Source organism: Passer montanus, unplaced genomic scaffold (assembly GCF_014805655.1).
Source record: "Passer montanus isolate IOZ18808 unplaced genomic scaffold, ASM1480565v1 scaffold9, whole genome shotgun sequence".
Lineage (NCBI taxonomy): Eukaryota > Metazoa > Chordata > Aves > Passeriformes > Passeridae > Passer > Passer montanus.
In genome coordinates, this window is record NW_024374367.1 from 6,237,146 (window position 1) to 6,258,864 (window position 21,719).

At 43.0% G+C, this 21,719-nt stretch overlaps 1 protein-coding gene across 4 annotated transcripts in view; it reads right to left on the minus strand.

Annotated features, from left to right (window-relative positions):
- The window catches only part of ABTB1 (ankyrin repeat and BTB domain containing 1), a 30,001-nt gene that overhangs the window by 3,876 nt on the left and 4,406 nt on the right, over positions 1 to 21,719 (minus strand). For 2 of the 4 annotated variants that reach the window (XM_039734022.1, XM_039734024.1), the window contains exons 4-11: positions 21,494 to 21,638; positions 19,411 to 19,570; positions 18,510 to 18,555; positions 17,379 to 17,495; positions 12,578 to 12,693; positions 5,253 to 5,351; positions 4,391 to 4,558; positions 1,377 to 1,577 (exon numbers count right to left, since the gene is read on the minus strand). In XM_039734022.1, coding sequence (XP_039589956.1) covers positions 1,377 to 1,577; positions 4,391 to 4,558; positions 5,253 to 5,351; positions 12,578 to 12,693; positions 17,379 to 17,495; positions 18,510 to 18,555; positions 19,411 to 19,570; positions 21,494 to 21,638 — 1,052 coding nt within the window. Of the gene's footprint in view, positions 1 to 1,376; positions 1,578 to 4,356; positions 4,559 to 5,252; positions 5,352 to 12,577; positions 12,694 to 17,378; positions 17,496 to 18,509; positions 18,556 to 19,410; positions 19,571 to 21,493; positions 21,639 to 21,719 lie in introns of all 4 variants that reach the window. The other 2 variants (XM_039734023.1, XM_039734025.1) reach the window with 2 other exon arrangements.

The window sequence follows — 21,719 nt, forward strand, 5'->3', positions numbered from 1 at the left end:
CAGCACAGAAGCCAGTGGGTGCTTGTGCCCATTTCAGAACTGAGAGCCACAAATTACAATTCTCCCTTGACTCAGGCCCATCACCACCAGCAAGGCAGCTGCTCTGCTCTGCACTTAACCTGACAGAACTGGGTCACCCATGAATGATTCTGCACCAGGTTCCCCAGGAATGTGTGGCGAGCTGAGGGGTGAGAGGCAGCTTCCATCTGTCTATGCTACTGAACTGTGCCTGGGCACAGCAGGTTGCTGAGCTCTGATCTGCTACCACACTGCCAAAATCTCTCCCTGCTGCCATCAGTGCATCTCCACAGGATGCTGGCAACCACTGATGTCTGAACATCAGCTGGGTGGCTCTGTCTGTGCCAACACCCTTAAGAAGAAGCACTGCCAATGCTGGGTTCAAGGACTCCCACTCAAGCTAGAGAACAGGGAACACACAAGCAAAGCCCTATCCTGATCATTACTTGGGATATTCAACATCTTTAAATCCTTTTTCAGAATCCAGAATCTGAGGATGTGTCTGTCATTCCCAAGCTATACACTGAACAAAATAACAGCCCCAGAACCATTTCCTTTATTGTTTTCTCACACCAAAAATAATTTCACACCTTGCAATCTGCAGGTGAAAATATTACATTCCCATCTGAACTGCACAAGCCATTTATAAGGATCTGTCTCAGCATTAAAACTCTTCATAGACTCTGGTTTATCCTTCCATATGGCAACTTTCTCCATGAGTCCTCAGTCTAAGCTGCAAGCACGCAGGATAACACTTAAATTGAACCCCATAAAGAAAACTTCAGTGTTAAAGTCATTACTTCTTGCTGCTCAACAGCAAATTATCCACTGAGCAAACCCCTACTATTTGATTTGTCATCCTGGAGGAGATTAGAGGTCACATTGATTTTTCCTATCTAGAGCATTATGCCAGGAAGAATTTCCTCCAGCAAACACTGAAAAACATTTCCTGCATAGAGCTCTCCTACTCACCCCTTTGGCTTCTCCAGGCTGCAGCTGGTGTATTCAGGCAACACCATGGCTACTTGGGCACAATGGCTTACAGTTCAGTGAAAATCACCTGCTGCTGGTACTTGCAAAGCTTTCTGGACAACTTTTTCACCCCACATTCCATAGGGATGTGCTAGCTAGGGACCAAAATCTGGCTTATTGTGGTGACATCAGGTACTGCCACACTCCTCCTCCTCTGTCCTAACTCACCATGTGCTTTGCTACTTAACTGCTGCTCATTTCCTGGAAGCACATTAATCCAGAGAGGACAACCATTAAGTACAGACCAAAGTACAACCATTCAATCTGTTTCTATGGCTCAGATACACAGGCACAGGGGGTCACTGCCATGGGGAGTGTTCCAGTACCTTCTCGATGATCTTGGCCATGTACTCAGTACACTGGTCCTCCAGTCGGGTGAGCTGGAACAGCTTTGCAATCCTCCAGATGCTGATGATGTTGTCCTCGTCGAGGATCTGCGCCAGGGTCCTGCCACAGAGGCGCTTGAGGCCGGGCAGCAGGTACATGTCTGCCACACACAGCACGTCATAGGCGTTCTCTGGAGACAGCTGCAGTGCACAGCACGCCCAGTTACTGCCCAGCCCAAGCAAGCTGCCTGCCACTGACAAACCAACGTGCTCTTTGCCCTTCACTGGACGAGTGCTGACTGGGGAGAGACAGGAGCTCTGTCTTTCAGGCTGTGTCTCCCACTCAGTTACCACAGAGGAATTTAAAGCACAGCAGGGAGTTTGTCATGCTGCAGCTAACCCCAGGGCAGTGCTGAAACACCCAAGTGCACCTGGCTGCTCAAAAACGTTCAGTGTGACAGCGGCATGTCCTTTTACCAGACATACTTCCAAGAGACAGAAGAAGCTGGCAGGGCGCAGAGAACTTTGTCCCTACATTCTTCCTCCCATTTTATACTGCTGGACTCGCTATCTTGTGAAAAATATGCAAAATTATCTTAATAGCCAGCACAACCTCTCTGGCATGGGGGGTACACTCAAGGACAGAAAACTGAACACGAACTGTAGGTGAGGCCCAACTGGGTGAGAACATATTCTGCACATCAAATACTACTGGAACTCTAACATGCATTCAGAATGGACTAAATTAATGGACCAAAGAACTTAAACTGTTGTGAACAGCCTTTAACATTTTAAAGCTCTTGAGCAAGAGAACCACCTTCCCATTTCCCTCTTGGGTACTTGGAAAGTGATCTGAGGATAAAAAAACCCTGTAGATAACGTTGGAGACACCACCTCCAGCTTCACTCAGCCTCTTCCCCTTGGCCGGGCAAATCCTATTTTTGTCAGCCATCTGCGTCACTAACCTGGAACTAGAGTCTCTCTCTGTTCCTGCTGATGTGAACTGCAAACAGCTCAGTTACCTACATCCATTGTCACAGTGGATCTGCAGGACACTACGTGCCCTGGTTGTGGAGGAGGCAAGGGCCCTTGCATTTACAGACAAAGCCACACTGCTCTGGATGGAGGAATGATAACTGGTGCAGCCTGGTCCACTCTCCTGATAACCAGTGAGCAGCAAACACACTGCTGTGCACATCTATATGTGTGGCTCTTCACTCTGACAACTGCAAACAACTGATTTTTTTTTCTTCCCCCACAGCTGTCTGCACCTGTGTTTTGAGAGACAGCTCCCAGCAAGTAACCCAGCTGTGTAACACCCTGCAGCAGCTGAGCAGAACAATGCAAGATGTAGGAGAGCCATGCCACGAGGGCCATGTATGCACAGGGGGTAACAAAGTGCTTGGGGTTATTAATCAAGTGCTGCTTTGTCCCTCCATAAGCTGTGGAAACCTCAGGAGTTGGAGGTGTTTGAACCAGAAGTATTGATGACTGCAGCTCCCAACTGCTTCATCAAAGACAAACCTGGCAAATGTTCCTCCCAGAACTGCCCTTGAGCCTACACAAGTATTCTGACCAGCAACTTGTCTTTGTGCCTGGGACCCTTTATATCCTCTTCCCCATAACTGCAAACACTGTCACTACTGCCTGGCAGAGAGACACCATAAATCCTTTGCAAAGAAAAACATGGAATTAAGAGTGCTGATACTTGGTTGGAGAACAACAGACCAGGGAGAACACTCCACGTGTAAATGTGGAACATGAGCTATATTCCTGTTTTCCTGACCATTTTTTCTGGTAGTTTCTCAGGAGAGGTGCACTCTCTGCAGAAGCTCCCATCTTTGCTGCTCGGTTTGAAACCCAAGCTATGCACCATTCTGCACATGAAACACATAAGTAAATTCCTTTTAACTCCTACACATTGTTGTTGGTCTGTCCTCCTGACCCAAGCCCAGACAGAGCAGCTGAGGCACCCCTTGGAAAGGAATAGCTGCTTGGGAAACATCCTTCCTGTGAGTCATCACAAGGAGGGCAGACAGACTGGAGAAGTGCAAGGGAACAAGGTCAGGAGGATCTTCAAGCAGCTTCTTTCCCTCTCTGCCTGCCCTTTCAGCAGGCTGAGGGAAGAGTGCAGGCAAGTGAAGGATCAGCTCTCTGGCATATCAGCAGCAATCCTGCCAAACACATCTCTCCTCACTGCTACCCACAGGTGAACAGATCAGCAGAAACAAGGTCACAGCTGTGTGCGCTCTCTGGATGTGGCACCTAACCCAGAGCACAAACACTGCCTGGGGGAAGTGACACTGGCAGGTGCAGCAGCATCTCCAGTCACTGCCCTGATGCCAGAATGGGCTCTGGGATCTTGCAGTGAGACTTGCTGGAAGCATTTGCCACAAAGCCAAAGCAGGAAGCTAACTAAACACTGGGATTTGCTGCATCTTCCACTAGGCTGAAAACTAAGTGGGTTTAGGGCTATTTTGTTACTGCCTGCAATACTGAGCACAGCAAGGCACTGGTCTCACAGTGGAACCTTTGCCCACCCCAGTAATAAATAACAGTAGAAATAATAACTTGCTACAAATGGAAAAGTAGGCTATGAGTAAGGTTATTTGCCAAGAGTAAATAAGCAAAATCTCTAAACCTATCCAGATCTCCAATGTGTTCAATCTGCCATCTACTGGCAGATGCTTCCCTTATCATTCCACAGAGCCCAAGAGGGAAAGCTGCAAAGCCTTGTATTTATCATGGCAATAAACAGCATGCAACTCAACTTCCAGATTTTTACTGTGGGACAAAAGACCATGGATTTCCTGAGCATCATGCACATGAACTACAACCCTGCCTGTCTAACAGCACATCCCAGTACGTGGATTTCTGAAACAAAAGTTAAGTAGCAGAGTAGGTCAGTGAAATTTAAGAATATACACACAGACCCTGCTCCAGATTAGGAAAATACTGCTGAAAACCCCTCAGAGCTCACCAGCACTGAAGGAAGGACCAATGGCTGGCCTCACCTCTGTATCATCACTGTAGATGTAGTAGAGGACCCGGATGAAGATGTCTTCTGAGATGTTGTGCAGAGTCACCACAGGGATGCTGGGCTGTGTCTGTAGCTCCTCACTCTCACTGAAATGATCTTCAAGAAGGGCTTTGAAATAATCACTGCGACCACAGAAAAATGCCTGGAGAGGAATGAAAAACCAAAACACCTTGCTCACTGCACCAACCAAAGGGCACTACCAACCAGCTGTCAGAGCAACTCAAAGATATTTCAGAAGTTCAGACTCTGTAATTTTGATTTCCCCTACATTCTGGAGCTGTGAAAAACCAAAACACCTTGCTCACTGCACCAACCAAAGGGCACTACCAACCAGCTGTCAGAGCAACTCAAAGATATTTCAGAAGTTTCAGATTCCATAACTTGGATTTTCCCTACATTCTGAAGCTGAATCTCCAATATTTTTCCAGACCTTATTCTATACATGCCTACCCTCAGAACCACAAACACAAATGGTGAACTCAGAGATTCTAAATTAGCACGGTACTAGGGCAGGACCTTGAGTTGAGGTTGGACCTCAAAATTCATTCTTACTGCTATTCATCTGCAGATCAAACATTCCTCTCTCCAGACACTGAACTCAAAAGCCAGCAGCAGCAGATTTTGCAGCTGTGAATGCCATAGCTGAATTTATAAATTTATCCACAACTCTGCAAGAAAGGCAGGCTTTGCTGCTTCATTAAATGCTTTAAATGCAGTTTTCCAGCTGAATCAATGCTGCTTCTGCAGAGTGTATCCAGCATAGAAGGAGTAGGGGACACAAGCAGCCTAGATTCATGGAATAAGAGAGGAGAAAGAAATACAGCACAAGCACATACCTTATGGCACAGGAAGTTGTAATCTGCCACACGGAAACACACGTCGGGACAGCTGTTGAAGTTGTCAGTGCTGTCAAATGGCAACTCCCCGAAACCAACCTAGGAAGAGACACCAGAAAACCCTTCCTTTAACATTCCTGCTTTAGGAATGCTCAGGGTCCCAAGTTCAGACTGCTATGTTTTCCAGAAAATGCCATCCCTCTAACCCCTCAGCACAGTGCAGAGCACCAGAGTTGCTCTGAACATAGATTCCAATGTCAGGAAAATAAGAACTCACACTGCTGCTAAGAGATATTCCTGGTAGAAGTTACAGCTGCCTTCTTTATCCATGGCAATTTCCTGACTCTCCATGTACCTTTGCAAAGTGTTTCTCTGCCATCTAACAAGGCAGATAACCAGGTGGAGGTGAAGTTTACTTCCTAGAGTAGGTATCATAAGCATACTGGAGCTTAGGGCCAGCCTTTTACTGGGTACATGTAATAACATAGAGATTACATCCATGGATACACCAGTTTGAAATGGTCTGGCTCCAACTGAATAATCCAAAATTGCTAGAGCACATTTTAGATTTTTTATTTGATTTGCAGCCAAAGATAGTGTTGTTGCAGTATTAATACTCAAGTGAATTATTTTAACAACACACCTCCACCCAATCCCACATGCCAACAATGACAGCACACACCAAAAAAAAAAAGCCTGCTTGCCTTATGTTATTTTAAAGTGACACTTCCAAATATTTTCCCTTTCACCTTATTCTATATACAGTGTAATTTAATTGCAAAAAAAAAAAAAGTTTATATCCACAGTCATGTAGGCAAAACAATATCTGGGAACAAAAGTTTCCCCTGGTTCTTGCTTTCCATAAACATGTCCCTGAGGTACCTAGGATAAGCAGCTTATTCCTGCTGTCTTTCATCCAGGAAAATTACATCCCAAGTTTGCACCCAGGAAAACCCTGGGCTGACAATAAAGACTGGATTCACAACAGCAGACTGTCCATTTCCAACCCACCTGCCTCCAACAGGGCTCCCAGCTCCACTGAGGAGCCAGATGACTCCTCCCTCCTGAGCTGAACAAAGACACAGACTGGAACAAGGGGTGGGAGCTCTCAGCCAGGCTCAGTGAGGCTTCTCACAAAACAGTTCTCAGATGTGGCAAGGCACCAAGCTGGCAAAAGCTCACACCACCCCTGACCACCAATCTGGACCCCTCTGCCACGCTCTTTGCCCACAGCAGCACTTGGCAGCTTCTGATTCCCAACCACAGGAGAAGCCCAGGGATGTAAATCATGCACAAGGCTGTTGCAGTAATGCTGGCCCTCCACAGCACCACTCTCCTGCAGTTCTGCTCCCCTGGGTGACTCCTGTTCCAGAAGAGATGCAGCAATTCAAGGAATGTTGCCCACCTGATCTATCACCTCTTTTTCATATAGCTACAATACAAAGGGCAACAGCTGCAACACAAAGGGCACCACCTCATCAGAATGAGATAAAATTTGTAGATTCCCCAGGCTGCTATTCTACTGTTATGTCTCATATTTCAAGGCTTTGGTCCTTGGTCTGTGGATCTGCAGCCTCACTCTGTGGCAGTGTGTTACAAACACCAACTGAGGCCACTGCCTGCTCTGTTCGCCTTGCTGCTCTCCCCACCCTATGCTCTCAGCTTCCATGTTCTTTCCTACAAATTCTGACAGAAATCTGAAGACCACAGATTTGCAGGCACATCACAGGTAAAACAAACCTAGAAACAAACTTTGACAATGTGCCACTCTGTGGCATAGGAATTTTAATCGAGATAAACGCCACATGTCCTATGTGCATCCTTTCTTTGTTCTCCTTTTAGTGCCCAAAGGTAAACCTCTAAAATGAGTCTATCCCTCTGGAATGGATATGGGAGTTTTATTTGTCTCAGAGTTTGTCTCCTGAATTATAAATTCCTCTGGGCTCAATTTCCTGCTTCTAGCCTTGCCTGGTCCCCACTCTGCTGCTCAGGTTTACAAGGTTATTTTCAATTCCTACCACAAAAGCAGGTTCATGTCTTTGTTTCTCTTATTCAGCACGAAGTGGCATTGCAGAATTTTCCCTTTTACTCCCCTTTCAAGTCTCTACTACTTCTACTCTCCTCCCTTGTCATGCTTGAGGAATCTAATCTCCTTTTCAGGATCTTCCTGCAGAAAATTGGCTTATTCTTCCCACCACCCCTATTCATACAACCTCCTTCACGGGGCTCTGTCCAGGCAAAGCACAGCTGCCAAAGTCAAGTATTCTGCCCAAGGAGCACAACAGTCCAGCCTACAAGGTCCAAACACATTCACAATAACTCAATCACCATATAGAAATACTCTGAATACTCTCCACCACCACATATGGAAGACCAAGCCTTTGCTGCTGCAAATTTCCTATTAGAGCTTAAACAGAAATGTTGCTGGAGGCAAAAACATAGAAAACAAATCAGTGGCAGCAATTTGTACCTTGGCCAGATTATCTCAGCAAGAAAATTGTAAATAAATTACAACACAAAATGCAGGGGGTGGTGATTGAAGAGATTAGCAGCTCACAACCAGATGCAAGTGGACTGGATACAAAAAAACCCCTAAATTGGCAACATGTTGCAAATATTTCAGTTCATCTGCCTCTGCCAAACAGGCAAAGCAAAGCACAGGAGTCACTGCCTTGGACAAGCACAGTACACAGGTGCAGACAGACAAGATGAACCCACCTACTTGTTTCAAACTGTTCTTCCTATGCATTACAAGATCCAGTTTTTACCCCCAAGGTGGCAAATGGTCTCTTTTGTGCAGCCACACCATGTGTGAATATGGATGGAAAGAACAGTATTTATTTCATGGCAAACTCTGATCCTTTAAGTGTGATTTCATCTTGGTTTGGAACATAAGATCTCAGTTAAAATGCAACTGAAAAACAGTTACAAGGAAGCCATGTGCCTACAGTGTCATGTACTGGAACCCCTGGAGTCTGTAACTCAGAGGTCACCTGGCAGACATGAAGAACCAGGCAGACAGTGGGAAGCCACATGGTTTTCTACAGTTGCCTGGCTTTTCATGGTATTTTACTTAAATCTGTCACTGCGAAATTTTATTGCAACAAACTGAGGAAGCAGCTGTTGTGGACAGAAAAATCTGGCCATTACTACTTTAAAACAAAACAGAGACAACAACCACACTTGTAAGAGGAAACATTGGGAAAAAATAAAAGGTTTTCAAGCACAAACAGGAAAGAGAAACAAGGTACCAGAATTATAAATGTGTTTGAGATTTCAAAGAATAGATAGTTCTCAGTCTAGAAAATAATAATGAGCTGTAATTGGATATCAAACATTCATTATTTTTTAGTCATGTAAGATACCACTAACCACGAAATTGAAATGAACAAAGTTTCATACATCATCTGAGTATCAAAGACATTACATGCAAATTATTTGTTTATACTGAAACAGAAAGCTGAACACATCCCCATTTCATACAATATGGCATTACATGACATGCAGCAGCTCAAAATGTTTCTTGCCAAGTTCTGGAAATGCTGGCTTTTATCCAGAAGACAAATACCTATTTTGTTCTGCATAGGCTGGGGGGAAAAAAAAGTATGCTTCTCTTCAAAACACAGATGTCTGTGTGTGACTATTCACTTGTTCCTGACATTTTAGGTTACACAGTTTGTATCCTATCCCTTGAATGGCAGCAAACCCTGCAAGAATGAGGACGTGCAATGCCTCTGTCCCAGAACTAAGATACCCAATTCATAGAATTTAGCTCTTTAAAAACATTAGAATAAGAGATAAATGACAAACAAACAAAAAGGAACAAACAAAAGTATCTAGAGAAAGAAAAATGGGAATATTTTAGAATTTTTCAGGCTTAAACAAAGCACCCACACGTGTGCATGGCACACAAATTCCCTAGGGAGCAGGTGTGTGTGCCCATGCCTTCTTCACTTGTACAGCTGTAGTAACTCTAATGCTGCCTTCATTCCAATCTATGAACACAGCAAGAGCACCACAGCTCACAATTCACAGCACTGTCAGATGATTACACTATTCCATTTTCCTCCCTTCCTTTCTACATGTAAGAATTAAGAAGGAAAGTGTTCCTAACTGTAGAAGGACACCTTAACAGGAGTATGCCATCAAGGTCTGGAAACAAGCAATCAAACAGAAGTACTCTTTTTATTTGTGAAGTGACTCAGAATATATGTAAATCTCACTATTTTGGGGCACATTATCCTTTTTTTAATTCCTGGGGAGGCAATCTGAAGGTTACTTATAGTATCACCTCCCTTTAAAGCCTGAAAACATGCAGAAAAGCATATTAAAAGCTACAGAACATGTACAGTTATTTGGAGGAGGCAGGTTACACAGGAAAGATTTCTGAACAGGTAGGTGTAAACTTGATGGAGAAAAAAACTCCCTCTATAGTGAAATATATCTGAAAATAGCCAGCACAAAACATGTTGGCTTATGAAGGTAAGAAACCTTATCCATGTAGACACACACACACACTCTGCACCAGACAGATCTATTTGGCAGGGGACAGAAAGGGAAAAGGCAATAAAACTTCGCTATATCACTCAGTCATTCAACCTCTGGGCACAGGAGCCACCTAAAATGAGTCCACATTATTAAATACAGTGGTTAGTATAAAAAAGAGGACAAAAAAGGGACATTTATAAGACCAAAATGAATCTGCTGATACTACAGAAAACACCAGATACAGAAAGAATGAAGACAACTAATAGTTATCCTGTTCTGCAAACAGAAGATCCACATATGTGATCCTAACTAATGATATGATGGCATTTTAACATAGTCATTATCAACCTGGGGGCTGTTTCTGAGGGACAAGACATAGCTGGGAAAAGCAGATCTATTGCCAGTCAAGTTAAAATCTCATCAGAGGGACTCACATTTCTGCTGGAAATATTTGCAGGATTTGGGAGAATCCCATCATTGCAGTGTGTCAGTTCCTAGCAAGCAAGCCCAGTGAGGTATCTTTATGGGTACCAATGCCTGCTGCTACAACATTTCTAACTCTCAAGAAGGATGGCAAAGAGAAGAGCTGGAGGCCTTGTCCCATTGTATTCAATAGGGAAATCCCCACCAACCACATGGAAAGGAACCACACTTGTAAGATGAAACATTGGGAAAAAATAAAAGGTTTTCGAGCACAAACAGGAAAGATAAACAAGGTACCAGAATTATAAATGTGTTTGAGATTTCAAAGAATAGATAGTTCTCAGTCTAGAAAATAATAATGAGCTGTAATTGGATATCAAACATTCATTATTTTTTAGTCATGTAAGATACCACTAACCACGAAATTGAAATGAACAAAGTTTCATACATCATCTGAGTATCAAAGACATTACATGCAAATTATTTGTTTATACTGAAACAGAAAGCTGAACACATCCCCATTTCATACAATATGGCATTACATGACATGCAGCAGCTCAAAATGTTTCTTGCCAAGTTCTGGAAATGCTGGCTTTTATCCAGAAGACAAATACCTATTTTGTTCTGCATAGGCTGGGGGGGAAAAAAAGTATGCTTCTCTTCAAAACACAGATGTCTGTGTGTGACTATTCACTTGTTCCTGACATTTTAGGTTACACAGTTTGTATCCTATCCCTTGAATGGCAGCAAACCCTGCAAGAATGAGGACGTGCAATGCCTCTGTCCCAGAACTAAGATACCCAATTCATAGAATTTAGCTCTTTGAAAACATTAGAATAAGAGATAAATGACAAACAAACAAAAAGGAACAAACAAAAAGTATCTAGAGAAAGAAAAATGGGAATATTTTAGAATTTTTCAGGCTTAAACATGCCACACGTGTGCATGGCACACAAATTCCCTAGGGAGCAGGTGTGTGTGCCCATGCCTTCTTCACTTGTACAGCTGTAGTAACTCTAATGCTGCCTTCATTCCAATCTATGAACACAGCAAGAGCACCACAGCTCACAATTCACAGCACTGTCAGATGATTACACTATTCCATTTTCCTCCCTTCCTTTCTACATGTAAGAATTAAGAAGGAAAGTGTTCCTAACTGTAGAAGGACACCTTAACAGGAGTATGCCATCAAGGTCTGGAAACAAGCAATCAAACAGAAGTACTCTTTTTATTTGTGAAGTGACTCAGAATATATGTAAATCTCACTATTTTGGGGCACATTATCCTTTTTTTAATTCCTGGGGAGGCAATCTGAAGGTTACTTATAGTATCACCTCCCTTTAAAGCCTGAAAACATGCAGAAAAGCATATTAAAAGCTACAGAACATGTACAGTTATTTGGAGGAGGCAGGTTACACAGGAAAGATTTCTGAACAGGTAGGTGTAAACTTGATGGAGAAAAAAAACTCCCTCTATAGTGAAATATATCTGAAAATAGCCAGCACAAAACATGTTGGCTTATGAAGGTAAGAAACCTTATCCATGTAGACACATACACACACTCTGCACCAGACAGGTCTATTTGGCAGGGGACAGAAAGGGAAAAGGCAATAAAACTTTGCTATATCACTCAGTCATTCAACCTCTGGGCACAGGAGCCACCTAAAATGAGTCCACATTATTAAATACAGTGGTTAGTATAAAAAAGAGGACAAAAAAAGGACATTTATAAGACCAAAATGAATCTGCTGATACTACAGAAAACACCAGATACAGAAAGAATGAAGACAACTAATAGTTATCCTGTTCTGCAAACAGGAGAGAAGATCCACATATGTGATCCTAACTAATGATATGATGGCATTTTAACATAGTCATCATCAACCTGGGGGCTGTTTCTGAGGGACAAGACATAGCTGGGAAAAGCAGATCTATTGCCAGTCAAGTTAAAATCTCATCAGAGGGACTCACATTTCTGCTGGAAATATTTGCAGGATTTGGGAGCATCCCATCATTGCAGTGTGTCAGTTCCTAGCAAGCAAGCCCAGTGAGGTATCTTTATGGGTACCAATGCCTGCTGCTACAACATTTCTAACTCTCAAGAAGGATGGCAAAGAGAAGAGCTGGAGGCCTTGTCCCATTGTATTCAATAGGGAAATCCCCACCAACCACATGGAAAGGATTTTATTTACCAGGATGTTTACCCTGCTGGGGGAAACATCCAAGGGGAAAGACCAGCACTGACAGCCTCATTACATCATTTTATAGCATTTCCAAGCGATCAAAGCCTTTCAGCATTTGGAGCACCAGGAAACAAGCCAGCACTACAGTCTGTTTAGCAATGATGTGACTGGACACAGGTGAGCAGAGAGCCCAGCCCCACAGAGCCCAGAAGGAGGAGAAGTGCTCCCTACCCGCAGTTCAGCTGGCAGGGCGCAGTCTGCCAGGAGAGCCAGATCTTCCTGCAGCCGGCAGTTACCTGTGGGCTCAATCGTCAGCACTTTCACACAGGTCCCTGGCTTGGAAGAGACTGGAAGAAGCAAAAAAACAAAAGAGCAGAGATTCCTGAATTCCTCTACAAACATTCTCTTCCGTTTAGATCAAAGACATGCCAGGAAAAGCAGTATTATTGCCGTTCAGCTTTTACTGCAAAACACACACAGTTCTTCTATGCACACACACATTCAGCACCCTGAGTGCAGCCAGTGAGCAGGGCTAGAAGGGATGAATGTATTGCTGTCTCTCCTCAAACCTCCACTTAATTCCTTGTGCTGGAATATCAGCTGTGGGAAACAAAGTTGTCACAAGCATATTTCAAGCCCAACTTGCTCTTTGGAATCCATGTCATCAATCACAGTTAAGGACCAGGGATCAGGCTGCCCTGATCCCTGTAGAAGCCACTCACACACTGCCTTCCCCAACTACCCCTAGAGCTGACAGTGTCACCTAAGGTAAAGCCCATGCCAGGGAGTTTTAAAAACTAATCTGCTTCCATGCCTTTCTGCTCTGCCACGTGCTTTCACTGGCTCTCACTTCAGCTGTGCCATTCTGACTTCACTGCAAGGAACACAGGATTTATTCTTGTTTAGCCAGTAAGTTCAGCAAGTATGAGTCTCTCCTCTACTCTCCATCTACAGATCCCTAAATCACAAAGACCCCAGACTCCTGCACATGCCTGACCACCAAAGAGCTCAAACAGACCATTCAGATTCAGCAATTTCATTTGCCTTTTTCAGACCAAGTGTGTCTTCCCATCTTGTCTTATCAGACTACACAATAAAACAGCCCATTAAAGGGAAAGCAAAATACATGATCATACTTTAGTGGTCTTGCTATGACCAAAGTTGTTGTGGAGCTCATAGAAGCCAACCCTAACTTCAAACGAGTGGCAGGCCAAAGCAGACCCACTATGATACGATGCCACTCTTGGCACAGCTTTTCTTGTTTTGGCTACCTTGCTCCATCACCTGAGGTTTGTTCCCAGGTCAGCAAGGTTTGGGGGAAGAACTGAAGCATGTAAGACATTCAAGAGTCCCTGGCATACAAGGAAGCATGTGAAAAAAGATAGAGCACCACTGGAAAATGCAAAGTTGTGTTGAGGAAGCCTTTAAGTTGGGAGGCAGAGAGACACAGAGTTAACTCCAAAGCATTCAGAGGAATTTCTGACAGGTATGATTCACCACATTAAAACCCCTCACAGGTGAATCACGCCACCTTGAGACCTCATTTCTCCTGACATTTTGCACAGCATTACATGAGCTCCATCAGATGACTCCATTGGGTCGTGGGCGAAACAAGACCACGATGTGCCACAAAACAAGATCTCCACCCCCACCTCCACATCACTCCTGCACACTTCAAGTATGCCACCACTGTACCTCTCCATAGGCTGCATATCCCAGAAAGACTTCTGGAAAGGGAAGGATAATCCACCAGTACAAAATAGTCAGGTACCATGACTGCTACACGCAAAGCTCACCAGCAAGGAGACAGGCTGCCCTATTAGCACAAAATGCTACTCTCAGATGACTTCCAGGTAAATAAGCTAAGAGGAGGCCTGGCATCAACACAAACCAGACTGAGTACATTTTCTCAAAAAGCCCAGATCACTTATACACCAATATGAGAGAAGGAAATTTCTTACTTTGCAATTAGAAATACTTCATGGCAGAGAAAAACATTTGTATTTCTGTAGTACTTATTGTAACAGTCACCAGGTCAGGCTCTGTAAGTGCTAACGGACTCCGCAAGTTTTAAGCAGTAGTCAAGGCAAAGAGCTCTTCTCTAGAGATCCACAGAACATCTGTGCACTTTCCCAGTGACACAAAAGAACAGTGATTTTTCTGAGAAGCAAATCTATTCACACACTGCATCTCAAATCCAAGGGCATGGCATTTGGTATCACTCAAAAATCTTTCCTAACAGAGACAACAAAAATCAAAGTTGTGAAATAGGAATAAGCTGCTGGCTGCCAGCAAGGAGCAGGGACCATGAAAGAGGAATGCAAGAAAGATGAATGGAGGGGTTTCTGAAAAAAGCAACATAAACAATGCAAGGAGCTGAAGGGAATAACCAAACTGTGGTTGAGGTTGAGACTGGGTTTCTTCCCAGTCCAGCACAGCTGTCTAGCACTGAACATCACCTACCAATGTATCAGCTGCCTTGGTTTTCCTGCTCAATACTTCTTTGCAGTTTTCTGGTTAAATTGAGCCAATGTACCACAAAACATAAGAGCCACAAATAAACCACACTAAACTCCCAAAACCTTCAAAATATTCACACTCAGATGCATCTCCTTCCCAATGACATAATTAGCTATAAACACAGATTCTGCATATCAAGTGTCTTTGCTACAGCAGAAAGCACCTCAAACCAGAAAGCACCTCAAACCTTGCTCTCACTATTTTTGGCCTAAAACTTGCTGAAGTAACTGCAGAACATTTATTTTCTAATACATGCATTTTTACAGGAAGGATTATGGCTTAATCTGGACAAATTGTTTGAGCTCTTCCAAACACTGTAATAATTTTTCCTTTTATAGCCACAATATATACACAGGGGAAAATAGGCAAGCAGTCACACCCAAATATATCTCAGGTGCAACAGAAGGCACTGGGTCATCCTCCTCCTGTACTACTGCCTGTGCATGCCAAGATAGTAAGTGCTTTTGAAATACTGATTAACTCTAGATAATGAGATTGCAGACACTGCAATTATCCAGTGGGGCTGCAGAGGCTCGAGTTCATCTTGTTTTCTCATTTCAACTTCATAATACAGATGCAATACATGACCCTGCTCTGCAAACCTGAATCAGATGTCTGTTCCACAGCATGCACTTGGAACAGGTTTCTAAAACACTCAAAGAAACAGACACGCTTTGTCAAGTGCCAGACATGATGTGATCTAAGATCTTTCCAATTTTTTAACTTCTATAAATCTTGCATATATGCCTTTCTGCAGAATCAAGTTTTCCTGGCTTGCACATGAGATTTAAGAAACAAATTTTTAACAGTTGTTCCATTTGTCTGAATTGAACCTGTCGTAAATAAAAATCAAGACTAGTATTTCCATCAGTGCTTTAAACCACCCACTGATAGTTTTCTGTCAGGCCTCAAAACTGAAAAACTGGTCCCTCCCCAAAGAACAAAAAAGTTAAATTATTTGATCAGTGCCACTGTATTTCCAAGTGGTGTTTTTATGTAAAACTTCCAACTAACCTGAAACTTTACTTCATTATTTTTCCATCTGAAAACCCACCAAGAAGTCAGCTTTTTTGCAGTTCACAGATATAAACACCTCCTTTTCCTTCCACAATATAATATGAGATTTTAACTAAATTGAATAAGATGGAATGTCTCAGCTAAACCCTGGGAGGAAAAGATAAAAAGAAAAAAACAGATCTCTGGCATCTCACTGGATTACTCTGATATCAAAAGATGACACAAAATAATTTTGTTACCTGATTTCTAAGTAGCTTTTATTTTATATTCATTCACCACTCCCTTTTTCTGTTAATTTATTTAATACAAACTGATACCTTACAGTTTTTGTAGATACCAAGAAATGCATTTGTAATCTCTTCAGGTCCATGTTTACATTTGTGTTTACACAGCAGAAGTAAGCCTGTAACACAGCTTCCATAGGGACTAGCACCCTGGTCTACATGGAACAGCTGTAGCATGGTAATCTTGTACCCCAGCACCACCAAACAACTGCACATGTGTGAAGGGAGACCTGCACATGGTAATATCTTCCACGTGATCTGCACATAAGGAATTTCTTGAGCCAGAAGTATCCTATCAATTATGTCCTGCAACTTCAGGAGGCTGAATAATCACAGCTCATATTCAAAAGGAAAAGGTGGAACAGCTGCACCTCTGCCTCTTAGATCACGGAAGATGCTATTGCCTCTAAGCTATAGACTGGAGTCTCTTCTCAGAAAAAAATTAACTTGATTAAAACAAAGAAGTTAACTCAGAGCATGGAATGAGAATGAGCAGCTTTCAGGCTGAAGGTTTTGTTATCTGGTAATTTTTTCTGCTTCGTGACTAACAGCACTTGTGCTGTTCTGATTGCTCTCCACGTGTGCATTAGCTTGAGCTAAGGAGATGAATGATAAACTCCAACTGCTGGTCTTCATGCAATAAGCTTTGGATAGCAAAAAGTCCTTAAATAGAGGATTGTTTCATTTAAGGCTTGGCACATCCATGTGTTACTAATATACACACGCTTTCAGAAATACTTCTCTGCTTTTAAAAAAAGAGTTCTAGCTCCCTCTGCACCCATTTTGGGCCAATTAAGAAATATTTTACTTTACTAAGGGGTCAGATAAATGCAGGAAAATTACCTCTAACTGTATATATTTTATCTTTCTGGGGATTTAAACAAGCTCCATGATGGAAGGCACTTCCCAATATATACTCCACCATGCTCAATTGAATTCAGGGCAACCACAGCGAATTCCTGCTGCCGTAGCTGCTCTACTATAAAGAAAGCATTCTATATAAATTATAAACATGCATGTGTCAGAAACTACTACAGCTGCCCTACAGAAAGGCCATGACTGAAAACTATCATGCAAACATGGCAATTCCACAACAGAATCATTTTCCAGAAGCCCTAAGGACACCATGAAACATCCACCATCACACTTTCCTGTTTTTCCCTGGAAGGGCACACAGGCACAGCAGAGACAACAGCAAGTCAAATGCTTACCAAATTCATAGACTTTTTTACATTTGGTCTCCAAATCATCGATGAGGTCCTGCAGCCGACACTGCTTGGCCAACCTCTTGCAATCACTGACATATTCTACATCAATATCCAGACGACCTGTCACGAAAAAATGCAGCCAGATCACTTAATCCACAGGATTTAGGCATAAAAATGGCAAAAAATAAGGATGGAAGACTTCACAGCACAGAAATTTAGTAATTAGATACACTGCCTCACTTTTCAGCACCCACTTACAACTCAGTCCCAGAAGCTAATACTTGGTATTCCACCAGCACCCACCACTTAAATCAATAACAGTTTGGTATTTAACTCACATTTCTACTCTCCAGGGTTTACCCTAATAGCTTCATTCAAGAATCCAAAGACCAAACAGGCTATACAAAACATGTCTAATTCCCTCAGAAAATCAAAAAACAGCAACACAACAGCAGCAGGCATGACTGCCACCATGGAATATCTGGCTTCGGGTAAGAATGGACTTTAGGTTCACAAGTTTTCTTCCCAGGTACTTTTAGAATCACTGAAAACGTGGCAAGGGACATTTCTGAATTTCTGAACATACTGTATTGGAAAAGAAGAGCCTTGAAGACAATGTTAATTTCTGGCACCACCTCCTGGCCTGAGATAGTTCTGCATTTAGCATGCCTAAAAAATAACACTGGGTATTTTCATAGAAGGTTTAGGACCAACTTCTGTTAAAAAAAAATACTAGAAAGTAGTCAAAGCCTTCAGCATACACTGCTCAGGTCTGAAAATGTCCAATATGGGAATCTGGCTTTTCACCACCTTATGAGGCTGTTACACCAGATGACAGATTTTCCTTCCTTAAGTCAAAAATACAGTCTCCAAATCCATCCAACCAATCAACCTAAGCTGATTTTGGTTTTAATTGACTGTATAATTACTGGCAGGACAACAACTGGCAAAAGGTACAAACATCTCGGAAAAGCTGGTGATTGCTCACATTCCCCCTTTCTGCCAGCAGAGAGGATTTGTTGGCAACTCGAGCACCCACCCACTGCTGAGTGCAAGGCTGTGCCACTCAGTGCAGAGGCACAGACAGCTCCCCACCAGCCACGTAAACAAACACCAGAGGGCAAGGTCATTTACCTGTGTATAGATACTGCAGAAGAGCTCCAAAGGCTGCTGGGTTAATCTAAAATAAAACAAGAAAAAGTTACATTTGGAATCACCATGAATTTAACAGTAAGTTAGAAACATGATCCTGAACAAGTAAGAAAATAAAACCCTTTAAGTAAGAACTCACACATGATGATTTCCTTGCCCTCATAACTAATGCTGCCATTCCACCTGGCTTACACAGCTCCTTACTGTTTCAACTGATACAAATCATGATGACTAATGGAGGAACTCAAAAGACACAGTTGTAATACAGGCTCTGCAAAATCCAGGTTTTTACTGATCATGAACATTTCCACATCTCCATAATTCCAGAGGAAAGACATGTACAAAGAGAGAGGAGAGCAGTGTTCTGAGAAACTGGAATTATGTTTGTCACAAGAGGATTTGCACTGCCAGAGTCAAGTTACAGAAATGTGTTCCAGAGTATTGGTGGTTAATGGATGGAATGCACTTATGGCCTATTTAGTTTTTGCTGGAAAGGCAACAAAAGGGACTCAATTAGTGCCAATTATGGAGGTGATGTCTTCACCACAGACCACCTGTCCACCAGGAATTAGACAGACTCAACTCATCCCAGAGAGGAGTCATGATGCAGCTGGCAGATGGTAACAGCTACATGCTACTGCTATTAATTAAGATATGTTTGAGTCCATGACAGAGGGAACAAAGGGAAGGTATGCAATCTGCAGCTTTTTGTTATCTGAAAAAGATGCAATTTTACTGCATAAAGTGCCTCCACAGGCCCCTCTCCTCAACTAGGGTCATTCTGAGCCTCAGGGGCTATTCACTGTCAGCCCTCAAACTCACTTTCCTCACCCAGCTGGAACAGCACAAGAAAGGAAAGAACTGGAAGCACAGCCTTGCTCACCAGTGGGTGCTTCAACACTATCATGTTCTTCCCCTTCCATTTGGTCTCAAACATCTCTGCAAAGTAGGCGCTGCGAGCGCTGAGGATGCAGCGGTGGGCACAGAAGGATTTGCCATGGACGATGAAAACAATGTCACTCTGGTAACCCTGCTCCAGCAATCTGTGAGGAACAGAGAGAAGGGAAACTCGTTGCAGGATGAAAAAGGAAAGAATGGAGTAATGCAAGTGGGGAACATGGTACAATTAGGGCTACATGAACAAATACCCGTGGGCATTGCAGTCTCTTCCTGCCCAGGGGGAAGGCCAGCATGGGGGCTGGTGCTTCACATACAGGAGTGGGATGTCTCACTCCCTTCCATAACTCAAAGAAGTTTTTTTAGTGCAACCGTGAGGCTGGAGAATGAAATCTTCCCCTCTTAGGTGAGCACCTGAACACCAAGAACAGATTTTAAAGTGGAACTGATTGCCACCAAGCACATCTTCAAATGTTAATACTGCTTTTAAATTGTCAGATGTCAAAAAAAAAAAAAAAAGCCCTGCAAAATGACAGACTTTCAAAAAGAACTACTCTGCTGCAAAGATGCAACTTTCCTACTCTCTGGGCATAGTCAGTGTGCAGGCTATAACCACGTAACAAATAGATGAGGACTTGATGATCCCCACCCTCAGAAGAAGGAAGGATGTGACAAGCACGAAATGCAGGCAATTACCACAAGTGAGGAGAAGCCTCGCTTATGCCTGCACGCACATATCCTAATTCTTCAAAAGGAAAAAACCAAAACTGCTGCTTCTAGAGTTTACAGCAATCACCACCAGTGTTTGTGTTTCTAATGCCCATCACTCCTTGCATAAATATCCTCACAAACATCCTCAAGAGGTGCAATCAGGTGGACATCAAGCATCATAATCCTCCTAGAGAGCTGGACTGGTGCACAGAAAGGTGTGGAGTCACACACAGAGATGTTGTCAGAGTCTTGAATGCCAATCTCAATCTCCTGCCACTAGCACACCCTTCCTTCTAAGTGTCTTGCCCCAAACCAAACAGATACATTATGCTTTTACTTTTTTCCCCCCAACTGCTGCCCTTTCTTTCAATTTTAACACAAGGTCTATTTGAATGAGAAGCAGAAACCAGCACATTTTAGCTGTCATGTATGCTCAACCCTGCACATCTGAGCCACAGTCACCAGGGCAGTAATAAATCACCCTGCAAAATTCTACTTCCCTGGAACACAGAATCTGATTTTACTCAGATAAACGAGTTTCCTTCTTCCCCTTGTTTCCTACAGCTTCAGGAATTAGGACACTGTAGTACTAGGATGATTGTCAGATTTTTCTAGGACTTATTAACACTCCAGAGTTAAAAAAAAACCCAAAAAACTACAAGGTTTTATTTTAACATCTGTAAGTCAGTCCAGTGGGAAATAAAAAAAAAAAAAACAATCAGCAAGTCTGTACTAATATCAGAGTTACCAAAGCAGAGAAACAGCAAGAAGAAAAGCTTGAAACTATTCCTCTACTCCTGAACAAGTTAGCTTGAGCTCTAGTACAATGTGGGACAGGCAACTTTCAGAAGTATCTTAACAAATTTTAATAAGCAAAAATAAAGAACTGAGAAATTTCACTTTGAATGAGTTTGAGGCTTCTTAAAGAGCTCTGTTTCACAAATGAGAAACATTTTATCAATGTTGAAAATTTCAGCTTGCATGCTACAGTACCTTCAGGCCTGAAACTTAATTTCAGTTGACATACTATCCTAAATTGTTGATGTGGATTTAATGATCTGATTTTGGTTTGACAGTCAAGGATGACAGCTTAGAGCTTCTGCATTACAAAGACCAGCTTTCTGTTGACTTTTTGTGAGTGTGTATCAAACTCACTGGAGGCTGTGCACACATACACCTGGAGATCATCCCTCAGGGCACAGAGGTACACCCCTTAGGAACTCTACATGCCCAGGAATGAGAGAGGGTACTGATCAGCTGCCTTTCAGAGCTGCCCTGAACAGAGAGCTGGACATGCTGAACATGCAGAAGAGCTCAGGAAGGCTGCTGGGCTGCTCTGCCCATGCTCAGGTCCTCACCTCTGCAGGAACACATCGTAGTAGTCCCTCTTCATGCACTTGGCTGTGATCTGCTTGTACTCCTTCAGCAGCCGGCGGATGGCGTCACTCAGAGCTCCGTACAAACACCGCTCCCCATCGAAAGTGTTCGCCTCACACTTTGCCCCTGTAAAACAGCCACAGGCACAGAACAACAGGCAGAGTTAGATCCTTCTCCAGTGTCCCCAAATGGTCACGAAACAAGTAT